Source organism: Gossypium arboreum, chromosome 7 (assembly GCF_025698485.1).
Source record: "Gossypium arboreum isolate Shixiya-1 chromosome 7, ASM2569848v2, whole genome shotgun sequence".
Taxonomy (NCBI): domain Eukaryota; kingdom Viridiplantae; phylum Streptophyta; class Magnoliopsida; order Malvales; family Malvaceae; genus Gossypium; species Gossypium arboreum.
The window spans coordinates 2,375,080-2,395,981 of NC_069076.1; the positions used below are offsets into that span (position 1 = coordinate 2,375,080).

General features: G+C 34.3%; 2 protein-coding genes and 1 non-coding gene across 6 annotated transcripts; 1 reads left to right on the plus strand and 2 right to left on the minus strand.

Moving 5' to 3' along the window:
- The first annotated feature begins 174 nt into the window (after positions 1–174).
- LOC108489693 (uncharacterized) lies at positions 175–3,800 on the plus strand. Of its 3 annotated transcripts, XM_053030450.1 has the most exons (16): positions 175–275; positions 396–461; positions 547–644; positions 1,093–1,193; positions 1,291–1,369; positions 1,474–1,534; positions 1,616–1,660; positions 1,743–1,837; positions 1,917–2,007; positions 2,109–2,157; positions 2,230–2,349; positions 2,428–2,575; positions 2,644–2,736; positions 2,848–2,916; positions 3,159–3,201; positions 3,321–3,800. In XM_053030450.1, the coding sequence occupies exons 2-16, from the start codon at positions 416–418 to the stop codon at positions 3,419–3,421; spliced, it is 1,239 nt and encodes a 412-aa protein (XP_052886410.1). In that variant the 5' UTR covers positions 175–275; positions 396–415; the 3' UTR covers positions 3,422–3,800. The 3 variants fall into 3 exon arrangements, with proteins under 3 accessions (XP_052886410.1, XP_052886409.1, XP_052886411.1); XM_053030449.1 differs by having other exon boundaries at positions 192–461; XM_053030451.1 differs by having other exon boundaries at positions 192–461; positions 2,233–2,349.
- A 537-nt stretch (positions 3,801–4,337) lies between these two features.
- LOC108454878 (alpha-mannosidase 2) lies at positions 4,338–10,124 on the minus strand. 2 transcript variants are annotated; one of them, XM_017753487.2, is made up of 4 exons: positions 9,198–10,124; positions 8,173–8,322; positions 7,884–7,916; positions 4,338–7,532 (listed from the first exon to the last, which is right to left on the minus strand). In XM_017753487.2, the coding sequence occupies exons 1-4, from the start codon at positions 9,774–9,776 to the stop codon at positions 4,791–4,793; spliced, it is 3,504 nt and encodes a 1,167-aa protein (XP_017608976.1). In that variant the 5' UTR covers positions 9,777–10,124; the 3' UTR covers positions 4,338–4,790. The 2 variants fall into 2 exon arrangements, with proteins under 2 accessions (XP_017608976.1, XP_052886412.1); XM_053030452.1 differs by lacking the exon at positions 9,198–10,124 and adding an exon at positions 8,809–9,195.
- Positions 10,125–16,343: 6,219 nt separating this feature from the next.
- Positions 16,344–16,450, minus strand: LOC128295717 (small nucleolar RNA R71). The gene has a single exon (XR_008286276.1). It is a non-coding gene; the product is annotated as a small nucleolar RNA R71 (small nucleolar RNA).
- Positions 16,451–20,902: the final 4,452 nt, after the last annotated feature.

Consider the following 20,902-nt stretch of genomic DNA (forward strand, 5'->3'; position numbering starts at 1 on the left):
TTTAACAGTTTTAATGCATTTAACTAGTTGAAATGATTTTATTAAATTGTAGTATTTTAAATTAGTACTTTTATAATCAAATTAATTAGTTGATTAGATCGATTGGATTAAATAAAAATTGATTGAAATAATTTTTTAATAATTTTTATTTAAATTAATTGAAGGGTAGTATTTACCCTCAAATCATAGATTTAAACTGGATGTGGACTCAAGTTTACGAAACAGCTGTGAATTGAAACGGTGACAGACGACATCGTATTTGGTCTGAGAAAAGTGTGAGTCAAATCTAACTCAACAACCAAATAAAAAAAAACAAAACTCCTTCCACTGTCCAAACTAAAACCCCAGAATTCAACTGAAATCCGATCTCTCACTTCCCTAAATTTTGATTTCAGAAGATCTAGGGTTTTCAGACATGGAGAAAGTGGTTGCTGTGATCATGGTTGGTGGACCCACCAAAGGTAACGACAACACCCTTAGCCTTTGTCTTTCAGGTTGAGTTTGGATTTTGGTTTTTAATGTTTGATGATTGGATTCATTATCCAGGGACTAGATTTAGACCTCTTTCATTCAATACTCCCAAACCCTTATTCCCTTTAGCTGGTCAGCCGATGGTTCATCACCCAATTTCTGCTTGTAAACGGGTACTTTTTTTAATTAATTTCTTTCAAAATTTTCATACTAATTTCTCACATTATTGTATTTTCATTGTCGCTTTGATCTTATATTCCATGATTCAAACACTTCATTCTATGATTGCATTTCGTCCCTTCACTCAAAATATGGACACCTCGAGTAAATTGGTTCTTTGTGCTGTTACAGACCAACAAAATAATAATATGTCGCTCGTATAGGGACAAGTTTTTAACAGTAAAAATTGATGAAAATTTTAACAAAAAGATCAGTTTGCTCTTTGATTTAGTGGATAGGGATTAGTTTTTCCATTTTTTTTGAGTAGAAGGGGCAAAATGCAATACGACTCTTAATGCAGGGGCCTCTACGATACTTTTACCTTCTATTGAGGCATACCCTTAGAAATCATTATGTTTATGTTCATTGATTTCCTATACCTTCCTCTTGTTTGTTATATAGATACCGAATTTGGCTCAAATTTTTCTAATTGGATTTTACGAGGAAAGAGAGTTCACATTATATGTCTCTTCGATCTCGAACGAGCTGAAAATACCAGTGAGGTGATTAGTGCACTGATTTATTATATTGTTCTAATTTTTAGTTTTCTATCCTACGGTGGATCTCACATTTGTTTTTCCGGTTTTTAAATTGAGTTAGATACTTGAAAGAGGATAAACCCCATGGTTCAGCTGGTGGCCTCTATTACTTCAGAAATATTATAATGGAAGACAATCCGGTTCGAATTCTGCATTCCTTTTATTCATATTCATTCGTGTTCATTTTGATAAGTTGATGTGCGAAGCTTTGATTTACTTCTCATATCGTTTTCTTTTCGTACAGTCACATATCTTCCTGCTAAACTGTGATGTTTGTTGCAGTTTTCCATTGACAGACATGCTCGGTAACTTCCCTGTTCCTTGTAAAACTTTATATAGTTATCAATATGATTCCCTGAATATTAATCAGATGCTCGTTTCTGTAGAGGCTCACAAAAGATACAGTGGGATGGGAACTGTGTTAGTAATCAAGGAAAGTTCTTTTCTTTTTCGTTTTTTCGGTCTTTGTTGCGGACCTGCGGTCGTCTTTTGACATTTTCTTGTTTCCCATTCAGGTATCTGCTGAGTCCGCTAGTCAGTTTGGTGAGTTGGTTGCTGACCCGATCACAAAAGAGCTATTGCACTACACCGAAAAGCCCGAGACTTTTGTATGTTCATGGTGCTATTTTAATCTTTCCCTTATAGCTTGATTAATAGTCCTAAGCTGGCTTTTCCAATGGATTGCAGGTAAGCGATTTAATTAACTGTGGAGTTTACGTCTTTACTCCTGATATCTTTACTGCCATTCAAGAAGTCTCCACACACCGAGAAGACCAAGGTTGTATTGTCTTCGTGCTTTTACAATACTTTTTTGGCTAATATACGAGGAAAAATTTTCTCTTGTTATCGGTAAATGACCTTTTTTTTGTCGTATTGCAGCTAATTTACGCCATTTGTCAAGCTTTGAAACGCTGCAGTCTCCAACAAGGTTGTCCTCTGTCACTAGTGTTACCGTGTTTAAACAGTTCTGATCTTAATGCCGATATCTATTTCCTCTCAGTAGGGCTCTTCCCCAAGATTTTGTTAGATTGGATCAAGATATCTTGTCCCCTTTTGCTGGAAAGAAGCAATTATATACGTACGAAACTATGGATTTCTGGGAACAGATCAAGACTCCAGGGTAAAAATGTTTCGGGTTGATGTTGCGTTTTCTCCTGATGAATTATCATTGTATTTAAACCTGTTATTATCCACACAGGATGTCTTTAAAATGTTCTGGTCTTTATCTTGCTCAATTCCGGTATACCTCCCCTGATCTATTAGCTGGTGGAGATGGAACCAAAAGTGCTTCGATTGTTGGTGATGTCTATGTGCATCCCTCGGCCAAAGTACATCCGACTGCAAAGGTACTCCCAGTTCTCGGTATTTGTTGCCCAAATGTGGAAACTGTGTTCTAAGTCATTTTCATGAACAGATCGGTGCCAATGTCTCTATTTCGGCAAATGTTCGTGTAGGAGCTGGGGTGAGACTTATAGGTTGCATCATCTTGGATGATGTTGAGGTTCAGGTAAGGAAGTGAAAACTTGAAAATAAAATACTTCCACGATTTTCATTGTATTAAACTGGTGCTGGTTTCTACTTGGTCGAGAAAAATATAATTTGATGTTTCTTCTGGCAGGAAAACGCGGTTGTTATTAATTCTATTGTTGGATGGAAGTCGTCTATAGGAAAATGGTCTCGTGTCCAGGCAAGTTCCCATGTATCGATGCAATATATATACGTAAATTGACACACACATAAATAGAATCAAACAAATTTGTGTTCAGTCAGTCTTGTTTATGAATGTAGCATGCATGATCAGATAACAGCTCAACAAATTTTAGGAAGAAACTAGTAAAATTTGCCATAACAAAAGATCATACTCGAACATTGGTACATTAGGCAGATTTATTTTGCTTGGCTGGCTGATGCTCAACCTTATTTTTCCAGGCCGATGGAGACTACAACGCAAAGCTCGGAATTACTATCCTTGGTACGTTTTTCTTACTAACAAATTTCTAGACAGTTTGGTAAAATATAACATTAGCGGATAAAATCTCCGATGCAGTCGAAGAAATGTTGAGTTTTAGTTTACTTTGTGTTGTGTTGCAGGAGAGGCTGTAATAGTAGAAGATGAAGTTGTTGTGATCAATAGTATTGTTCTTCCGAATAAGACCCTTAATGTGAGCGTGCAAGACGAGATCATTTTATGACAATTGAAATGCCGCTCCACAAGGCTCTTTGTCACCGCAGTCCTGATTTTTTGGCCTCGGAAAAAGAAAAAAGACCGGCAAGGATATTGGAAATGGTGAGTAAGAGCATAATCAAGATCAAAGTACAGCCGCGGGATAGTTTTACCACGAAAGCTTCGTGATGTAAGATATTAGTGTGTGATTATCAATTTGAAGTTTCGAAGTTTTCAAATCCAGAATGCAAAAACTAGAATTCTTTTATTGCTTTTCGTTTGGTCCCTTTTTATTTTTGTTTTTTATTTTATTTTTGCAATATGGAGTTTTGTTCTTGATTGAAATACGAATGAGAAATAGAAAAAGTTTACTTATTTGAATGTCATTTTATGATTTATTAGTTGAATTGATTGGACTGATCTGAGTTTTTTTCTTATGGTTGCTATTTGCTGTAGGAGTGAGTGATTTATTTTAAATGAATCGCGTAGTTGAGTTTGTTAATTAGATTCGTTTTTTTCTAAATCGTAAAGCTATTAGATAAATTAAATTTCAGAAGCATTTCTTTAAGGTTTTCCAATTGACATGTTAATTTTCAAGATGTTTTCATAATTAATTTACAAGAAAAGATTGGCAGTTAAAAGCTGTACTCCGACCACCTTAATCAACCTATCATTGGATAAGAAAATATGTACAAATTAATTCCTATACGTTATATCAAGGATAAATTAATTTTCAACATGTGGTGTGCTATGTATGTCTCATGTTGATATACAATGATCAATTTTTATTAGTATAAATGGATAAAATTTTTAGTAGAAAGGACCAAATTATTCTTTAATCTAATGCACGAAGACTAATTTACCTATTTTTTAGGTAGAGAAAGCAAAATGTAGTCTTAACTAGAGACCTCTATGATACTTTTACCTCCGCATAAAATATCATCTTCTCTAACACAAGCAAGAATCTGCAACTTTTTATATATATATATATAATATATATTGGAACCATGACTAATGCTAGCATATGCTTCTTAAAATTCACTTCTGAGAACACAAACTTCATATATCATCTATATATATAAGCCTAAACTACAAATTAACTAAGCAAAATCTGAAGTTGATTATGGTCCGACAGTTGATTCGAAATAACCTCCATTCTCGAAACAAATACAGAAAAATGAATTTCTCAGTGTTACAAAACTATCCTGTAATGATAGTTCGATGAAGGAAAACCTTACCGTTCCTTCCTGATATTTCTTGAAATAACAGCACAGAGTAAATAGCCTGTGATCGTAACTGTGTCGACAGTGGGACACGAGAGATCTGCTCTCTTCTGCTATGAACTTGATTCAATCCGGATCATTAGGGTATACAGTAGTTAAATCGACTCACTGCATTTACTGGTGTGGCCTTAATTCAAACTTGTATGCTTGAATTTCCATGGGAGGGATGATTACACGTCCATCTCGAGCAACATCACCGAATTGCTCAGTGTACCCTAGCATTTCCGTGTCGTCGTGCAGAAGATTTAAAGAAGTTGCTCTTGCATTCAGCACTGTAAGATCTTTGAACATGTTGAATAGATTTACAGGCTCATCAGCCACGGCAGTACATTGAGATCGGGCCTTCTTGCAGTAAGAAGAATCCCAGTTTCGCCTATGCAACATTAAAACAAGCCGAGGATCTCCAAGTTGCTGCTGCTGCTGAGAATATTTTGATGGTCGAGGGACTTTGAAACTCAAGATATGCAGATCACACGGTAAGGGAGCAGCTAAAGGAGAAAAGGATCTTGAGTGTGTCGGCGCAGAAACTTCTTGTGGTTTCTTAGCAATGAATGCATGTAAAGGATAGTTCAATTGAGCATTAACACGATGAGAAAGAAGAGATGGACTCAGTGGAAGAGGGTTCAAAACAGGATCTGAAGTTGAAGAAATGTTGGATTCCATCAGGATATGGAAAACAACATTCATTACACGATTGTCCATCACTCCCTGCCCAAGGCCACGTCCATCATCTCTCACCAAACGACGGTCAAGCATAATCTCCAGCAACCCTTCTTTAAGGCTTGCAGCACCCAGTGCTTGTCGAGAATGAACTGAAAATCTCTGGCCATTTGACCCTTGCATGAAAGCAAGAGAAGGCATGGGATAGTAGTTTCCCTGCAACGGAATCTTATCATATGTTTCTCTCCGGCTCATTTGAAAGCCATTCAAGTCGGAGTAGAAAATTCTTTTATTATTGGTATCTGTCTTATATCGAACAATTAACTCTTTGTCATTAAAATCCTTGCCAAGAAGCTCAACATGATACTCCTTCTCAATCAAAAAGTCCTGTACTGTATTGCCTCCATTGTAAATGCGAGTGCTATGAGAAACAGGTGTTTTCTCCCATGAAGTTTTCGGGTAAGAGTACACCTCTTGCATCAAGGGACCCTCGGAGATAACCAAATTCCCACCCGACTCAATTATAGGCTGAGCATCCCCATCCGGTAAGAAAAGGTATGCGCCTCCCGAACTTGAGTAAAGGGCTATCTCTTCAACCACGACATTTTGCAGACCATTTTTGTGGATTACTTTTTGCAACAATCCATGCTTGACATCAAAGGTGAGAACTTGATGCCGGTTCACGATTTCAACCGTATCTCCTTCTACTTTTGAGCAAGCATAAGGTGCAAGGCATGGAATCGAACTCAACTTTGAAAAGAATTTGAGTTTTGCCGGCTTAGCTTTTTCGCATCCGGCAAAGCCATTAGCAATATAATATGTCTGCAAACCCATGGCAGGAATTGAAGCTTTCCAGTGGATGCGATGCCTGCCTGTAAAAATATTGCTTTCGTCATGCTGCAATTCAGGAGAAACCTGGCTCTGCACACAAGTCCAATTTGAGTCCAAAACACTAACATCTGGTCTGCTAACAACTACCATCACAACCTCTTCTCGTGTTTGCTCAAGAGGATTAAAGAGTACAACTGACTGCACAGTTCCTTTGCGAGCACTGATTGCTCTATGCATAGGTAGAGCATCATATTTAGATCTCACCTGTTCAGGATCAAATAGCGCAGGGGTCTGATCATATTTCTCTTGGCGAATTCCGAGCAACACTTCAATTGCTTTGGACATGAAAATCTGCAGGTCCTGCAAAGAAGTGTGCATCCGAGTTCCATAATCGAGAACAACATGATCCTTAGCAGTTCCCGTCACCCCGTCATGATGCTGAAAAAGAGCTAAATTCCTTCTTGCAGCTGTCAACTTATAAGCATACCTCATTGGCAACTTTTCGCATTGTGGTCTCTGGCAATGACCAAGTAAGAATGCCATCAACATTTCTGATGCACGGAGCGTTTGTTCTAGTACCCGATCGACAGCTTTAAAGAAAGGTCTTGACACATAATAGCCGCTCCAATAATCTTTCTGCCTATCAGCATAAGTAAAGAAGTCACCTGATAAAGAAGGAAAACCACTGATCTGACCAGAGCCGATTTCTCTTGGAACGGAATAGTTTATTCTGTCAGCCTCCTCCCGAAGGGTCTGGAAATAGTCATCCAAAGTACCAAATTTCGCTTCTGCATTTAAACTGGGAGTGGAGTTGATGTAGTCAAATATCATTTGATAATTTCTAAATTGAGCTTCTGCTTCCTCAGCAGTAACGTAGCGGAAATCATCTCCAAGAGGTACAAGAAGCGTATTGGTCCGGTACAGGGTCGATTTCTTCCTATATTGATCTAATAGTTTTAGTGCCCTCTCCTGCACATTTTCTGGGTTAGTCTCTACAGGATATTGTCCCCATGGACAGAGTTCATAAGAGAAACCATGTGAACGAGCAAAATCAAACTGACAACAAATTGCAGGCTCTGGTCCACAAGTATGTGGAATATCATATGAATAGAATGGCATCATATGAACAAAAATGTCAGTTGTTTCATTAGCATCCCAGCTCTGACGCCAGACATATTCCAAGTTTTTATTCCAAGCAAGTTCCTTCTTCAGCTCGTAATGAGTCCTTTGAATAAGCATATTCTCGAACCCCATACGACGGAAGAGATAAGCCATGGTAGGTGAGTAACCAAATGGATCAATTGCCCAAGAATTTTTCGGAACAAACCCAATGGTGTCATTCAACCACATATTTCCCTCAGTTATCTGCATTTGAAAATATATAGGAAATTCAACATAAAGAACAAGGTTTCAAAGAATTTTTATGGATAAAAAACTACGAGAAACAGACAATCCCTGGATTTCACAAAGAATTTGAGGACGCAAAGGAAGAAAGAGACAAAGCAATTTAATGGATTTCACAAATGCAGGAGAAACCCTGGATTGTATAGGAGCTTTTCAAGTGAGAACCCAAAAATATATGAAAAGTTGATATTTTCACACATGATATCAAGGATCATAATCATTGACATGAACATAAAATCACAAGAAAACCTTCTGAAAAGATGATCATAAAGCCAAATAAAATCATCAAGAAACCGGGGATTCAAGGTTTACCTGCTCGATTATGGCAAAATAATGTGAATTTGCCTGTATCAGGACAAGAAAATAAAGTTGTTAAAGTCCAAATGAATGTTGGCCTGACTCAATATTTTTCTTAAAGTATTCATGTTTGACACCCTTTTCTAATGCATATTCAGACAAGAGGTATTGGATATATATTGAACATAGTCATGAGGGACACATCCATATCCAATACAGACACCGTAGTCCGAGTAACGTAAGAAATAGCTACACTGAAGTATAATGAAAGAATTTCTAGGATTACATCAGCTTGTAGGTATACCTCATCATTCATAACCCAGCCACCTCCTACTATTTCTAACTGGCCATTCTTCACCAAATTTGTAAAAGTCTCCCTTTTATCCTCCGAGGCATCTCTCCACCACCTTTCCAAATATGACATCTCTTCCCATATGAACTTCCGCCGACGATCCTGCAAAACATTGGATTTGGGGTTTCATTTGCCATATAAATTGTCAGAACTAAATGCATACTTCATACATAAATTGGTCGAGATTCAATATGATTAATATTTGAAAGTCACAAGGAACATGAATCTCAAAATCACAAATACCTATAGGTTTTTCAATTTCCAGACTAAATAGGCATCCAACAAATCCATGATAGAGAACTAAACATCAATGTTGCACAGAAATCATCTTGGTGTAACATACGCATATTCAAGATGTAAATCAGCTTCGAACTAAAAGGGTAAAGCGACATTGACAACCATTGAATTCGCCGAAATTAACTTCCAACAATGAACCCCATATCTACTTCACTGATACTCATGTTATGTTATTTAGACAATTCACTTTTCTAAGAGTGTCCTTGTCTATCTATGGTCAACACATGGTCAAACATGATTACGAGCATATGATCTTAGAAATATTTATATATATACATATCCTACACTTACCATGAGCTAAGGTAGCATAGCTCCAATAAACATCAAACTTTACTTTCCCAAAGGAATCGGAAGGATAACTGGAATTCTATATTTATACAAAGGCAAAGAAAGATAATAAAAAATTCCCACAATTTCATTGAGATTCACTTTACTTCAGTACCATCCATTAACAAAAAATACTAAAACGCTCAAAAATCCCAAACAAATCTCTAAATTCATTCAACTCCAAATATATATACACAACAAAACTAGCTAACTCCAGACCTGTTAGATACCATCTATTACAAATAAATACATGAACCAATCTAGCTAAGCTTTGATCAAATTCGAATTGTTTTCAAACATCTCACCATCTTAACAAGAACCCATTGAAATTTAAATAAAAAAAAAAGAGTTACCTTTGATAAAGTGTGAACAATGGTATCAAGTATAAGCCTTGACTGCCTCTGATAATACTCTTCCACAGTAAATTTCCAGCCTGGATCATTATGAGAATGAGGTACCACAAAGATCTTCAATTTTTCACTGTCCCATTCATCTCCTTTATAGCTAACTTTCCACCCTTGAGTCCAGGCCCCTCCAGGTTTATCCAAGAACTCAATTTTATCATACAAATCTTTAGTGGTTATATCAACTGCGGCACCGGTTTGGTTTGGATTCAACCGGGGTTGTTTCCGGGTCACTGGTTTCCGGGTTGTGAGCCTTCGGGTCGAGGATGGGGGCTGGAAATGGGATGAAATGGGCTTTGGGATTCCAAAGAAAAAGAGAGTCAAGATGAAGAAGATGAAGGAAAGGAAAAGAGCTATGGTGAAGAAGTTGGTGAGGAGGAAGTTGATCAGAACCGTACGTTTTCGTGACTTTCGAGTGGGGTGGACTTTGAGGGTTGATTTGACGGTGGGTGATGAAGAAGGGAGTAATGACTGAGCCCATCCTCCTCCACGGCGGGTGTTGCTGCCAAGGTAGGAAGACAAAGGCATGCTTTGGACTTTTCAACACAGCTTCTTCCTATGTCTTTCTATCTATGCTTAAGTCTTCATTTGGTGGGATCTAACTTCAAAGTTTATGATTATAACTTGTTCTTTGGTGAAGACTTTTAAGATGTAAGAAAATTTTGGATTTTTTTGAGTGCTTTTTCTTTCAAGTGTAGATCTATAGCGTTAAAAGACAACGATTTTTTTCGGCGCATGATTTGTGCTATTACAACCTACCAGTAACCTGCAATTTTATTGGAATTTCATAATCTAAATTATAGTTTTTTAAGCCTTAAACTATATATTTTTGACATTGTAGAAATTTTTTTTAAATTAAAGGTAAAAAGATAAAAATGAAGAGATTATATTCTTGGTTGTTTTTAGAAATCAGTTTTTTTTTTTTAAATGTTGAATTGGTTGAATTGATTGAAAGATAAACTCTAATTTTTCAATGTAAATCCTTTGTGGCATGATCAATGGTCAATTGGTGTTTTTTTTCTCCCTTAGTATATTACTATAATGGGATTTTTAAATAGATGCCACCTATTTTTTCATTAACTATTTATTTTTTTTTGATGATTTTACTAGTTAATTTAAGAGTAAATTACACCAACAGTCACCCAACTTTTGAAAAATAACAAAACAGTCACTAACGTTATAAAAAAGTGACAAAACAGTCACTGAATAACAGTTTCCGTTAGTTTCCGTTAGTTTCTTAACAGAACCGTTGATGTGGCAAGTTAACTAGCTGACGTGGCTAGTTAACTTGCCACATTGGATGAAAAAATTAAAAAAATCCCCTAAAAAGACCCTTTAACAGAGAGAAGAAGAAGAAGAAGAAGAAGAAGAAGAAGAAGAAGAAGAAGAAGAAGAAGAAGAAGAAAAGAAGAGTCATTAAATCCACCTTTTTAGTACATAAGCTCATTGAACAAAAAAGAGCAAGATAGGTTTACAGCCATTTTACCAACACAACGATACAACTGCTTACAAACAAACAGGCAATCCTTTGCCATTTACATACAGGAACATTAGAAAACACAAACAAGACAACATAAATACTATCAATGAAGGGAACAATAATTTTAGAAACACGAAAGTCGGTCGCCAAACCTCCCAATATTAATTGTTACTACGGTTATTCTGGAACTGCAACTTTGAACTACTGAAAACTATGGAATTGTCTGCAATACCAATGGCTTGAAGGAGATGTCCGCAGTTGTTCGAGAACTCATCTAATTCTTCTGCATTCACAAGCACGACCCACCAATGTCTTTGAATCTATTTCTCCCCCATAGCTAGAGAAGGATTTCTCATCAAGTCAATAGATCATTTGGAGGTTTCACTGTATGGTAGCCTCTTATACACCAAAAACAACAACATCGATACTATATACCCAAGAAATTAGATATTAGCTCAGCCAACTGAATTGAAATGCAAGAAAGATACCTAATAAAATGGGGTTTCTAATATATTAGGTAATCTTTTATTGGGTGTTCCCATTACCGAAGCCTCGATCTGCATCAAACTTTTTGCTTGCTTTACATGTAATGGAGAATGCTCTTCAATAGGCTGAGCAGCCCCCGAATTCAGACATGGAGAAAAGAGCCTGCTTTACACGTAATGGAGAATGCTCTTCAATAGGCTGAGCAGCCCCCGAATTCAGACATGGAGCAAAGACATACAGTCTCCTCTTCTTCCTCTTTTTCTTCAGCAAAGACATACAATCTCTTCTTCTTCTCTGTTAAAGGGTTTTTTAGGCTTTTTTTTTAATTTCTTCATCCAATGTGGCAAGTTAACTGGCCACATTAGCTAGTTAACTTGCCACATCAGCAGTTCTGTTAAGACACTAACGGAAAATGTTAGTCAGTGACTGTTTTATCACTTTTTTATAACGTTAGTGACTGTTTTGTTATTTTTCAAAAGTTGGGTGACTGAAATGAAACCTAGGTGACTATTTTGTTAGCTACCCTAAAGTTGAGTGACTATTCGTGTAATTTACCTTTCATTTAACATTGTTTTTTTTTCTTTTTCGGACGGACAATCCAAAAAGAGGTGATGGTATTTAACTTAGTTTCTTATAATATGTATATGTGTATGTATTACTACTGATAACAACTTTTGTTGGTCTTACTTCAGGCGTTAGACATGACGAAGATGTGCTTCTCTTGCTAGAGTTCATTGATCTTATTGAGGAATTTAAACTGTTGAAAAAGATGATTATAAGCAAGAGTCAAGCACCTTAGAATTATGGTAAGAGTGTCTAGGGAGAGGGAACATAATCTTAACACCTGGCTTAGAAAATCGAGTTATTAATCATGCAAAAGTCTTAGCCAATTAAGGTGCTTAAGAAAAACTTTGGCATAAGGCTGAGTAGAATAAAAACCTGATTCTAAATGTTCAAATGAGGTTTGCTAGATTACAAGAGTGAAAACTCCTAACTTTTACAAATAATCATGATATTTATTCAAAGTTAGATTTAAAGGTTTTGGAAGATGAGGTAGAAAAGTTGAGGAAATCTAATGCGAGATTGCAGATAGAGTTGGATTCTAATTGAACAATATGTTTAACATAGCCTTTAAGACTGATGCTTTCTTGGATAGCATGAAAAGAAAGATCTTGAGAAAAATCTAGGCTAGAAGTATTAAGTGCAAATCTAAATGAAGTATAGAATTTTGAGGTCCAATAGATAGGTGCGTAAATACATTGCAATGGATCACAACGGTAATTATAACACCCTTATACTTGACTTGATTATCGGGTCAAGACATCGAGATGTCACGTTCGTTTTTTAATCAACTACAAATAATTACGAATCGATTTATCATTTTATAAACTTAATGGAAATTATTTTACAATTATAATACTAATTAAACTCATGTTGGAACTATTTTTGAAATTAATTCAATTCATTTGGTCACCAATGATTGGTCAGAGACTTGTAAAAAAATTCAAAAATTTCGGAAGGATGCCACGACATCAAGAGCTCCAAGTAGTGACGTCACCTACTTACTTCAGGCTGTTACGAGGTGGGAGGTATGTCGTCGCAACGTGAACTCCGTTTTTCATATTATTTTCGTACTTAAACTTTTTACACCTTAAACAATTTCATATACCATTTATGCTTTACATTATCTCATCAATGTGTAGATTTCTGTTAGTTCTTTATTCATTTACATGCACATTTACCTAGATACATCCATGTACTTATAACAAAATAGTGGAGATAACATGGAGATAACATGTGTTGGAAAATATGGATATCACATATATAATAAGGGTAACTACATGTTATTATTTACTATCATAATAGGTTAGCCCAAATTAAAAGTGATCTTATTTGGTTAAGGTTTATTGGGTTTTAATTATTAAATAAAGTATGAGTCAAATATGTGTAGATACCCTAGTAACTAGTTTCTAATTAATAATGGGCTGACTAGAAATTAGGGTTAATGTGCAAAAGTTATATATTAGGGTTATGGTCCCCAATTTCAGACAACATAACTTTTCTAATATCCCATCTTTAGTAAAGAGAGATCAAATATTCTCTAAATTTCTTGTGTGCTAATTTGGAAGATAAAAACCCATGATTTGTATATTTCAAGAAATCAATGAATTTAGGTACGCTTCCGCATCTAATTTTATTTTTAATGATTTGTCATGATAGATTATGATTTGTAATTTTAAGTTTATATCAGATTTTTTTAACAACATGTTCTTCTCCGAACTCTTTGGATGTGATGAGATGTGAAGAGATTAGTCTGTGGCACTTCTTTACTTCATGTCTTTACCTACATGTTAAAGTAGAGCGATAAGTTTGTAAAAGCTTAGTAAGTACAATGAGAATTAAACTTAGCCTTTTATTTTGTTATTATATTTTTTAATAGAAAAACATAATTCAATAGCTTTAAACTAAATAAGTTTAGTACCTATCAATTTTTTTTTTGTTGTATCATCATACCATTTCTCAGTCAGTATAGCTTTTTCCAATCCCATTCTATTTTTTAACACTTAACTTTGCCATTTTATTTAGAGGTTTACTTATGTCTTGTATTGTTTAACAAAGGCTCATTGTAAATTTATTAAAACACATATGATATATGAAAATAGTTCAGAGATACATCGATGTACATTAACAGAATAGAGTAGCATCAAAATGCTACGATAGAACAAAATAGAGAGTGTTGAAGTGTAAATTTTAGAATAGAGGGTGTTAAGGTTTTCCTTAATGACATGTCATCTATATCTTAATAGTTCTCACCTTGTCTACTTTGTGAAATTATGACGAAAATCACTTCACTTTTACATTTCAGAACAGAATTTGCATATTTTGAATTTACTTTAATTTAGTAATTATTGCAATAAACAATAAACAAAACTATCACTTTCTTTGTCACCTGAAACAAAATCCACAACCTTATAAAAAATCCATATTCATTAATAAAATTTACCATAGCTTCCCACGTGCTAGTTTTGCATATTTCACAATTTACTCCTTTTTCTTTTTCGTAATTCTTTCATTTCACTATAATAATTCACATAATAAATATAATCTAATAAATATTTCTATTATTCACTATTCATTTCTTAACTAAATATAGCACAAATATTAGTAAATAAAATCATATTTGCATTTCAAAATAAAATTTTCATGCTTTTAAATTCTTTTCAATTTAATCCTCTTATTCCAAAACTAAACAAATACTATCATAGCATTTTCATATCATTCTATATGTCATTCAAACGTATATATCACTTCATTTATACATTCAATCATAATATTTACTTTTTCTATCAACTTTTTATATTTTACAATTTAGTATTTTTCTCACTATTCTTTCATTTCTCTTTAACAATCATTTAGCAAATGATATTTAATAAGTGCTAAATGTAACATGTTTTAACCTCATTCTTAATGTGTTTTTGATTGATTGTCCGATGTTAAGTATGAATTTTATACTCCTAATCCTTTAAATTCATGATTTAACGCTTAACAAAGCACTTGGGAGCAAAAGGAGTGAAAATGAGTGAAAGTTAAGCTGCCTGAGCAACCTGCAGGAGCCACACGAGCTGAACCGTTCTGCACGGCCAAACCACATAGTCGTGTGACCCACATAGAGGTGTGGTAGGCCATCTTGATCTCACGAAACTGCGCACTTAACTTCGAAAAATTGTGATTTTTAGGTTTTTTGTGCATTCTAAGATATGTATATATGATAAAAATAAGAAGATAATAGAGAGTCATTGGAGAATATTCAAGAAACAACTAAAAAAAAACACCATTGAACTCGATTTTGAACCAGATTTTAGTCAAGATTGAAGATTCCCAGTTAATTTCTGAGGAAGTTATCATGGGTTTCTTTAGTTTTTTTGGTTATACTATATCTTAAATGTTTTTATTTTCAAGTATGAACTAACTTTCTAAATACCTAGGGGAGACGAACCCTATGATGGATTCTGTCTTTTGATTAATCAATCTAGATTCAGTTGCTCTTATGCTTGAAAGAGATATTTGTATAATTTAGGGATTTCTATGAATCAAGATACTAAATAAAGAAATTGCATAATTTAGATTGATAGTGACAGATGAAATCTAGGTGAACTCTTTCCTGGGTATTTTTCACTTCTTAGTTGTTACTCGATTATTTTTGTGATTTGTTCTTTGTCATGTTCGTTAGTTAATTAATTTAGTTAATTTTAGTTTGTAATCAATCACTCAAATTATTTAGTTAAATAATAAAAGAGGGTAATTACTAGTATTTTTAGTCTTCGTGGGAAAGATATATTTGCTGAACATAGCTATACTATTAATTGATAAGTGCATTTGTCTTAGTCAAAATTTTAGTTAGTTTCGCAACGCATTAAGTTTTTGGCATCGTTGTCGGGGACTAAAATATTAAGGAAACTTTATTTCTATTAATTTAGCAATTTTTATTTTAATATTAATATTTTTAACAAATTTAATTGTTACATTCTAATTTTCATTTTGTTTGATTTCTACAGGTGCCCTTAGTTTATGACTAGAGGCAACCTGTTGAAACTGTTAATTTTTTACTGTGAGATCGAAAAAATTACTTGTAGAAATCAGAGAGAAGTTAGAGAAGCAAGAAAAGGTCAACAAATTCTAATAGACGACTAAGATCAAAATGGCATTATTATGGATATGGATAATAATCCTTTAATCTGTAACTTCCAGTACGTCCTGCTCCTCAAACTATGTATGATTATGCAAATCGCACTCTGATTAGGGCTAAATCGAATATTGTTAGACTGACTATTGCTGCAAATAATTTTTAGATTAAGTCGAACACAATTTAGATGGTGCAACAGTATATTCAGTTTGATGAGTTGCAAGATAAATATCCGAACGCTTATATAGCTAACTTTCTTGAGATTTACGACACATTCAAGATCAATGACGTTACTGATGATACCATACGCTTACGGTTGTTCCCATTCTCTTTGAGGAATAAGGCGAAACAGTGGTTGAATTCACTTCCATGGTGTTACATCATGACTTGGGCTCAGATGACTAAAAAGTTTCTATTGAAGTATTTTCTACCGACCAAAATAGCTAAGTTGATAAATGACATCTCTTCCTTAGCTCAATTTGAGCTTAAGACATTGTATGATGTATGAGAGTGATTTAATGATGTTTTGGGAAGGTGCCCTCATCATGGGTTACCTTTGTGGTTATAATTTCAAACCTTTTATAATGGTTTGAATCCCTTGACTAGGTAGATAATTGATGTAGTAGCTGGTGGAACACTAAATAATAAAACACTTGAGGCTGCCCAAGAATTTATTGAGGAGATAACACTGAATAACTATCAGTGGAAAATTATAAAAATAAAGTCTACTAAAGCAGTCGGTATTTTTAATATAGATGCAATTGTTATGTTGGCGAGTTAGGTGGAAGCACTGAGTAAAAAGATTGATGGTTTGAGTTGCAGTAAATAGGTGAATCCAATAATGCAATACGATGCGATTGGAGTAGGGATGATCAATCCAGAATGCTTACCCTTCAAGTCTAACATGGAGCATGAGAAAGTCGATTTTCTAGATAATAATTCTAGACCTCAGAATAACCCTTACAACAAAAATTAGAATCTAGGATAGAGGAATCATTTAAATTTCTATTGGGGTGATCAAGGAAATCAAAGGTCACAACCCTTTCCGGGTTTTTAATAACCTTATCAGTAAGAAAATAAGCAGAATCTGGAAGAGATGTTAACTAAATCTATTTTAGTGTCAGAAACTAGATTCTATAACACTAAAATGACTTTGAGGAATCAACAAGCATCTATTCAAGGCTTGAGAATTAGATTAGCTAGCTTGCTAAATTGGTTTTGGAGAGACAACAAGGTAGTTTACCTAGTAACACTGAAACCAACCCAAAAGAGCAAGTCAATGCAATCACTGTATGAAGTGGAAAGGTGTTAGTCGAGCCTGAAAAGAATTTAAATCTACAAGCTGTTGAGAAAAATAATAGGGTTGAAGAATGCAAGAAAGAGCATAAACCGGTGGTCAGAAAATACAAACCACCAATTCAATATCTGGCAAAGTTGAAGAAAGACCGCATGGATGAACAATATGGTAAATTTCTTGAACTTTTTTAAAAAACTGCATATTAACTTACTTTTTGTTGAAGCCTTTTCACAGATGCCCAATATACAAAATTTTTAAAGGAGCTGCTAACAAATAAAATGAAGTTAGACTAACTGTCCACTATGGAGCTTAATGAGGAATTCTCGGCCATTTTCCAGAACAAACTACCCACCAAGCTTAAAGATGTAGATAGTTTTACTGTCCCTTTGTTTTATTGGAAACTTAAATGTTGAAAATTTTTTGGCTGATTTGGGTGTTAGTATAAATCTAATGTTTTATAAAATGTTCAAAGAACTTGGTCTTGGGAAACCAAAACCCACTAGGATGAGTATTCAATTAGCTGATAGATCGATTAAGTATCCTAGGGGTGTTATTGAGGATGTATATGTTAAAGTAGATAAATTCATATTCCCTATTGATTTCGTTATATTAGACATGGATGAGGATATTAAGGTATCCATGATCTTAGGTCGACCCTTTTTAGCCACTGCTAGAACTATTATTGATGTGGATAATGGTGAACTTGTGCTGAGGGTAGGTGATGAAAATGTTACTTTTCAAGCACGTGATGCTGTGAGAGTTTCTAGTGAGTGAGATAATACTTGTTATTCTGTTGATGTTAGTAATCATGCAACTCAATGTTCTTTGCAGGAAATCAATCACAAAGATGTGTTATAACCGTATCATTTTTAAGGTGATGGAAATCAAGGGAAAAGTGAAGAGAGAATGATGCATCTCGATGAATTAGATGAATGGCGAACAAAGGTTGTTGAGAACTCGAGAACATTCAAAGAAGTAACAAAGCAGCATCATGGTGTGCATGTAAAGAGGACGACCCAATTCAAAGTTGGAGACAAAGATTGGTGGAGAATCTAGATCCACAATTGTTCTTTGAAAAGCTAAAATTGATATGGTCAAATCCATTTGTGGTATGAAACATATTACCATATGGAACTATTGAGGTAACACACCTTAATTACAACACATTCAATGTAAACAATCATGGTCTCAAACTTTATTTTAGTGGTGATATTGATAACGGGAGAGAGGAGATTCGACTCCAAAATCTAACTTATCCGTAAGCTTGAAAATGAAAGTCGAGCTTAGACTTTAAACAAGCGCTTCTCGGGAGGCAACTCGAATGTTTTTCATTCATTTAATTTTGTTGTATGCTTAATTTCTTATTTACGTAACTTTTTTTATTAATTTAAAAAACCAAAAAAAGTGTCATATGGTCTGGGGTAGACCACACAGCCATATGACCCACACATCCTTTGACATGACCATAGGAAAAGCAAAAAACTAACCCCACATGGCCTGAATGAATCCACATGGCCTAGACACACCGGTGTGTCATGGACCGTGTAAATACTAGAGTGAATTTTTGAATTTTCTTTTGACATACACAGTATGAGTGGATTCATACAGCTTGACGATATGGTTGTGTGGTGTACACGGCCTAAAAACACGGGCGTGTCCTAGGCCATGTGAACATTTGAGCAATTTTTAAAAGGTTTTAATAGGTAACACGGCCTGGTAAAGATATACGACCATGTGACCTACATGGTCTGACACATGGCCATGTACCTTTTTTTTTAAAGCTAGTTTTTTTTTTGTTTCCTTTCAACCTCATTTCACCAAACCCAAACCCTAACCGTCTTTTCTTCACTGTCGTCACACACCCAAAAGTCCCCCAAACTATCTTTTATTTTTATTGTTATTTGTTTTTATTTTATTTTTCGGACTTATATGTTTTATTTTATTTTATTTTATTATGCACTTTACTATTATTATTTTGTCAGTTACTTTTCTATTTTGTTATCTCTTTATCTTATTTTATTTTTTTCTATTTTCTTATTAGTTTGCTTTGAACCATGTACTTAATTTAGGATCTCATACGATTTCAGATTTCACTATTCTGATAAAATCATCCAAATTTAGGACAATTTCAGTTCTCTTCCTCACTTATGACATTTTGCTTATTATGTTTATATTTGTTAGTACATTGAGAGTAATGTACATCTTAAGTGTGGGTAGGATTTTATATGTTTATGCGAAATAGTCCATGAATTTTTTTTTTCTTGTTTAGGTAGTTTTCTCAAACCTAACATTGAAGTTAATTTTTTTAACTTGGAGTTTTTATTAATTGTATTGGGAATTAATTTGTGAATTTTTATGCATTGTGTGATTTATACTTTAAGACACGAGAGAGTCAAGCACGATAAGTTTTTTTTTTACAATTATTATTATTTTAAGTTGTCTCCCTAAACAAAAGCATTATCTTGAAATTTTAAATTTACAAGTTTAACATCAAAACAATAATTTTTTGTGAGCTTTTGAGCCTATAGAGCATACATGTTTATTTCATGCTAATTTTATTTTTAGTTGTGAGTATGTCAACTTAATTTGTTAAACTAGACCTTGCTTCGGGTATACATGTCGAGACCACATTATCGATTTGATATATTGAGATGATAGAGACACTTAATATTTAATCCGCTTAATCTGTAAATAGCTCACTCGTTGAATTAAACCTTAGTTAACCCAATTGATCGTAACACATTTTTACTATTATCACCTATTTGTGTTAACTTGTAACCCATATTAATGTTGTAAATAATCTTTTTTATTGACTTTTTTTTATCGAGATTCGATTTGCTTAGTTGCCTAACTATGTTTCATCATTTGCATTGTTGAATTTTCTCTTTATTTTAAAAAAATATTAAAATAATAAATGAAAATAAAAAGAAAAAGAAAAAAAAGAATTTTTTTTACTTGAATCGTGAGTCTCATCGTTTGTATAAAAGCTCACATCCGCCTTTTATTTCTTGTTGATGTAAATTCTTTTAATTCAACAACTGATTTTTTTCTAGTTTGGTAACTTATTAACTCAGCTCTCGATTGTAACAAATTTTCTAACCTTTTCCACACTCTTAACCTAAGCATCGTTACACCCTTATAAATACCTCTTGTTTGGTTTGTCACCTTGTTATATAGTGGTAGAGATTTGATTTTCAAGCAAGCCTATGGTAATAACATTTTTTGTTCGACTGTTGAGTGCACATTACTTGAACCTTAAACACTTTGACTGTTTTGAGTGAACCTTAGTGAGGGTGTTCATTCTTATTGAGTTGAATTTCAAGTAATCACCTATTTTTTTATGCTTTAAAAGTTTCTACTTGGATTACTTGTATTCTTTAGTTCCATTTAAGTTTAAATTTCTAATGCATGATTATTTGTAAGTTATCTTAAGACATTGTAACACCCTAAATTTTGGGCCTAGAAGTTCTGGGTTTTGAGTGTAAGGATAGTGAGGAGGTTGCACATATTTGTTTAGCTGTGCAATTTAGTGTCAAAATGGGCCTGCTGGTCTAGTGGTTGAGTGAGTGTTTGCGAACCTTTAGGTTTTGGGTTTGAGTCCTTGTGTGCACGCTTGGGAGGATATTTTTTTGTTTTGTTGATGTTTTAATTTAAAAGTGTATAATTATTTGTTTTAATTTAATATATTTTTGGTTGTTGTTATTAAT

Bases quoted from the DNA above. Each gene is read 5' to 3' on its own strand.
- LOC108489693 (XM_053030450.1), top strand. From the start codon at position 416: ATGGAGAAAGTGGTTGCTGTGATCATGGTTGGTGGACCCACCAAAG. The intron at 1,370-1,473 runs GTTCGAATTCTG...CTTTTCGTACAG, and splicing joins TTATAATGGAAGACAATCCG to TCACATATCTTCCTGCTAAA. The intron at 2,158-2,229 runs GTTGTCCTCTGT...ATTTCCTCTCAG, and splicing joins ACGCTGCAGTCTCCAACAAG to TAGGGCTCTTCCCCAAGATT.
- LOC108454878 (XM_017753487.2), bottom strand. From the start codon at position 9,776: ATGCCTTTGTCTTCCTACCTTGGCAGCAACACCCGCCGTGGAGGAGGA. The intron at 7,917-8,172 runs GTATACCTACAA...GTCCTGATACAG, and splicing joins GCTGGGTTATGAATGATGAG to GCAAATTCACATTATTTTGC. The intron at 7,533-7,883 runs GTAAACCTTGAA...TTTCAAATGCAG, and splicing joins ATTTTGCCATAATCGAGCAG to ATAACTGAGGGAAATATGTG.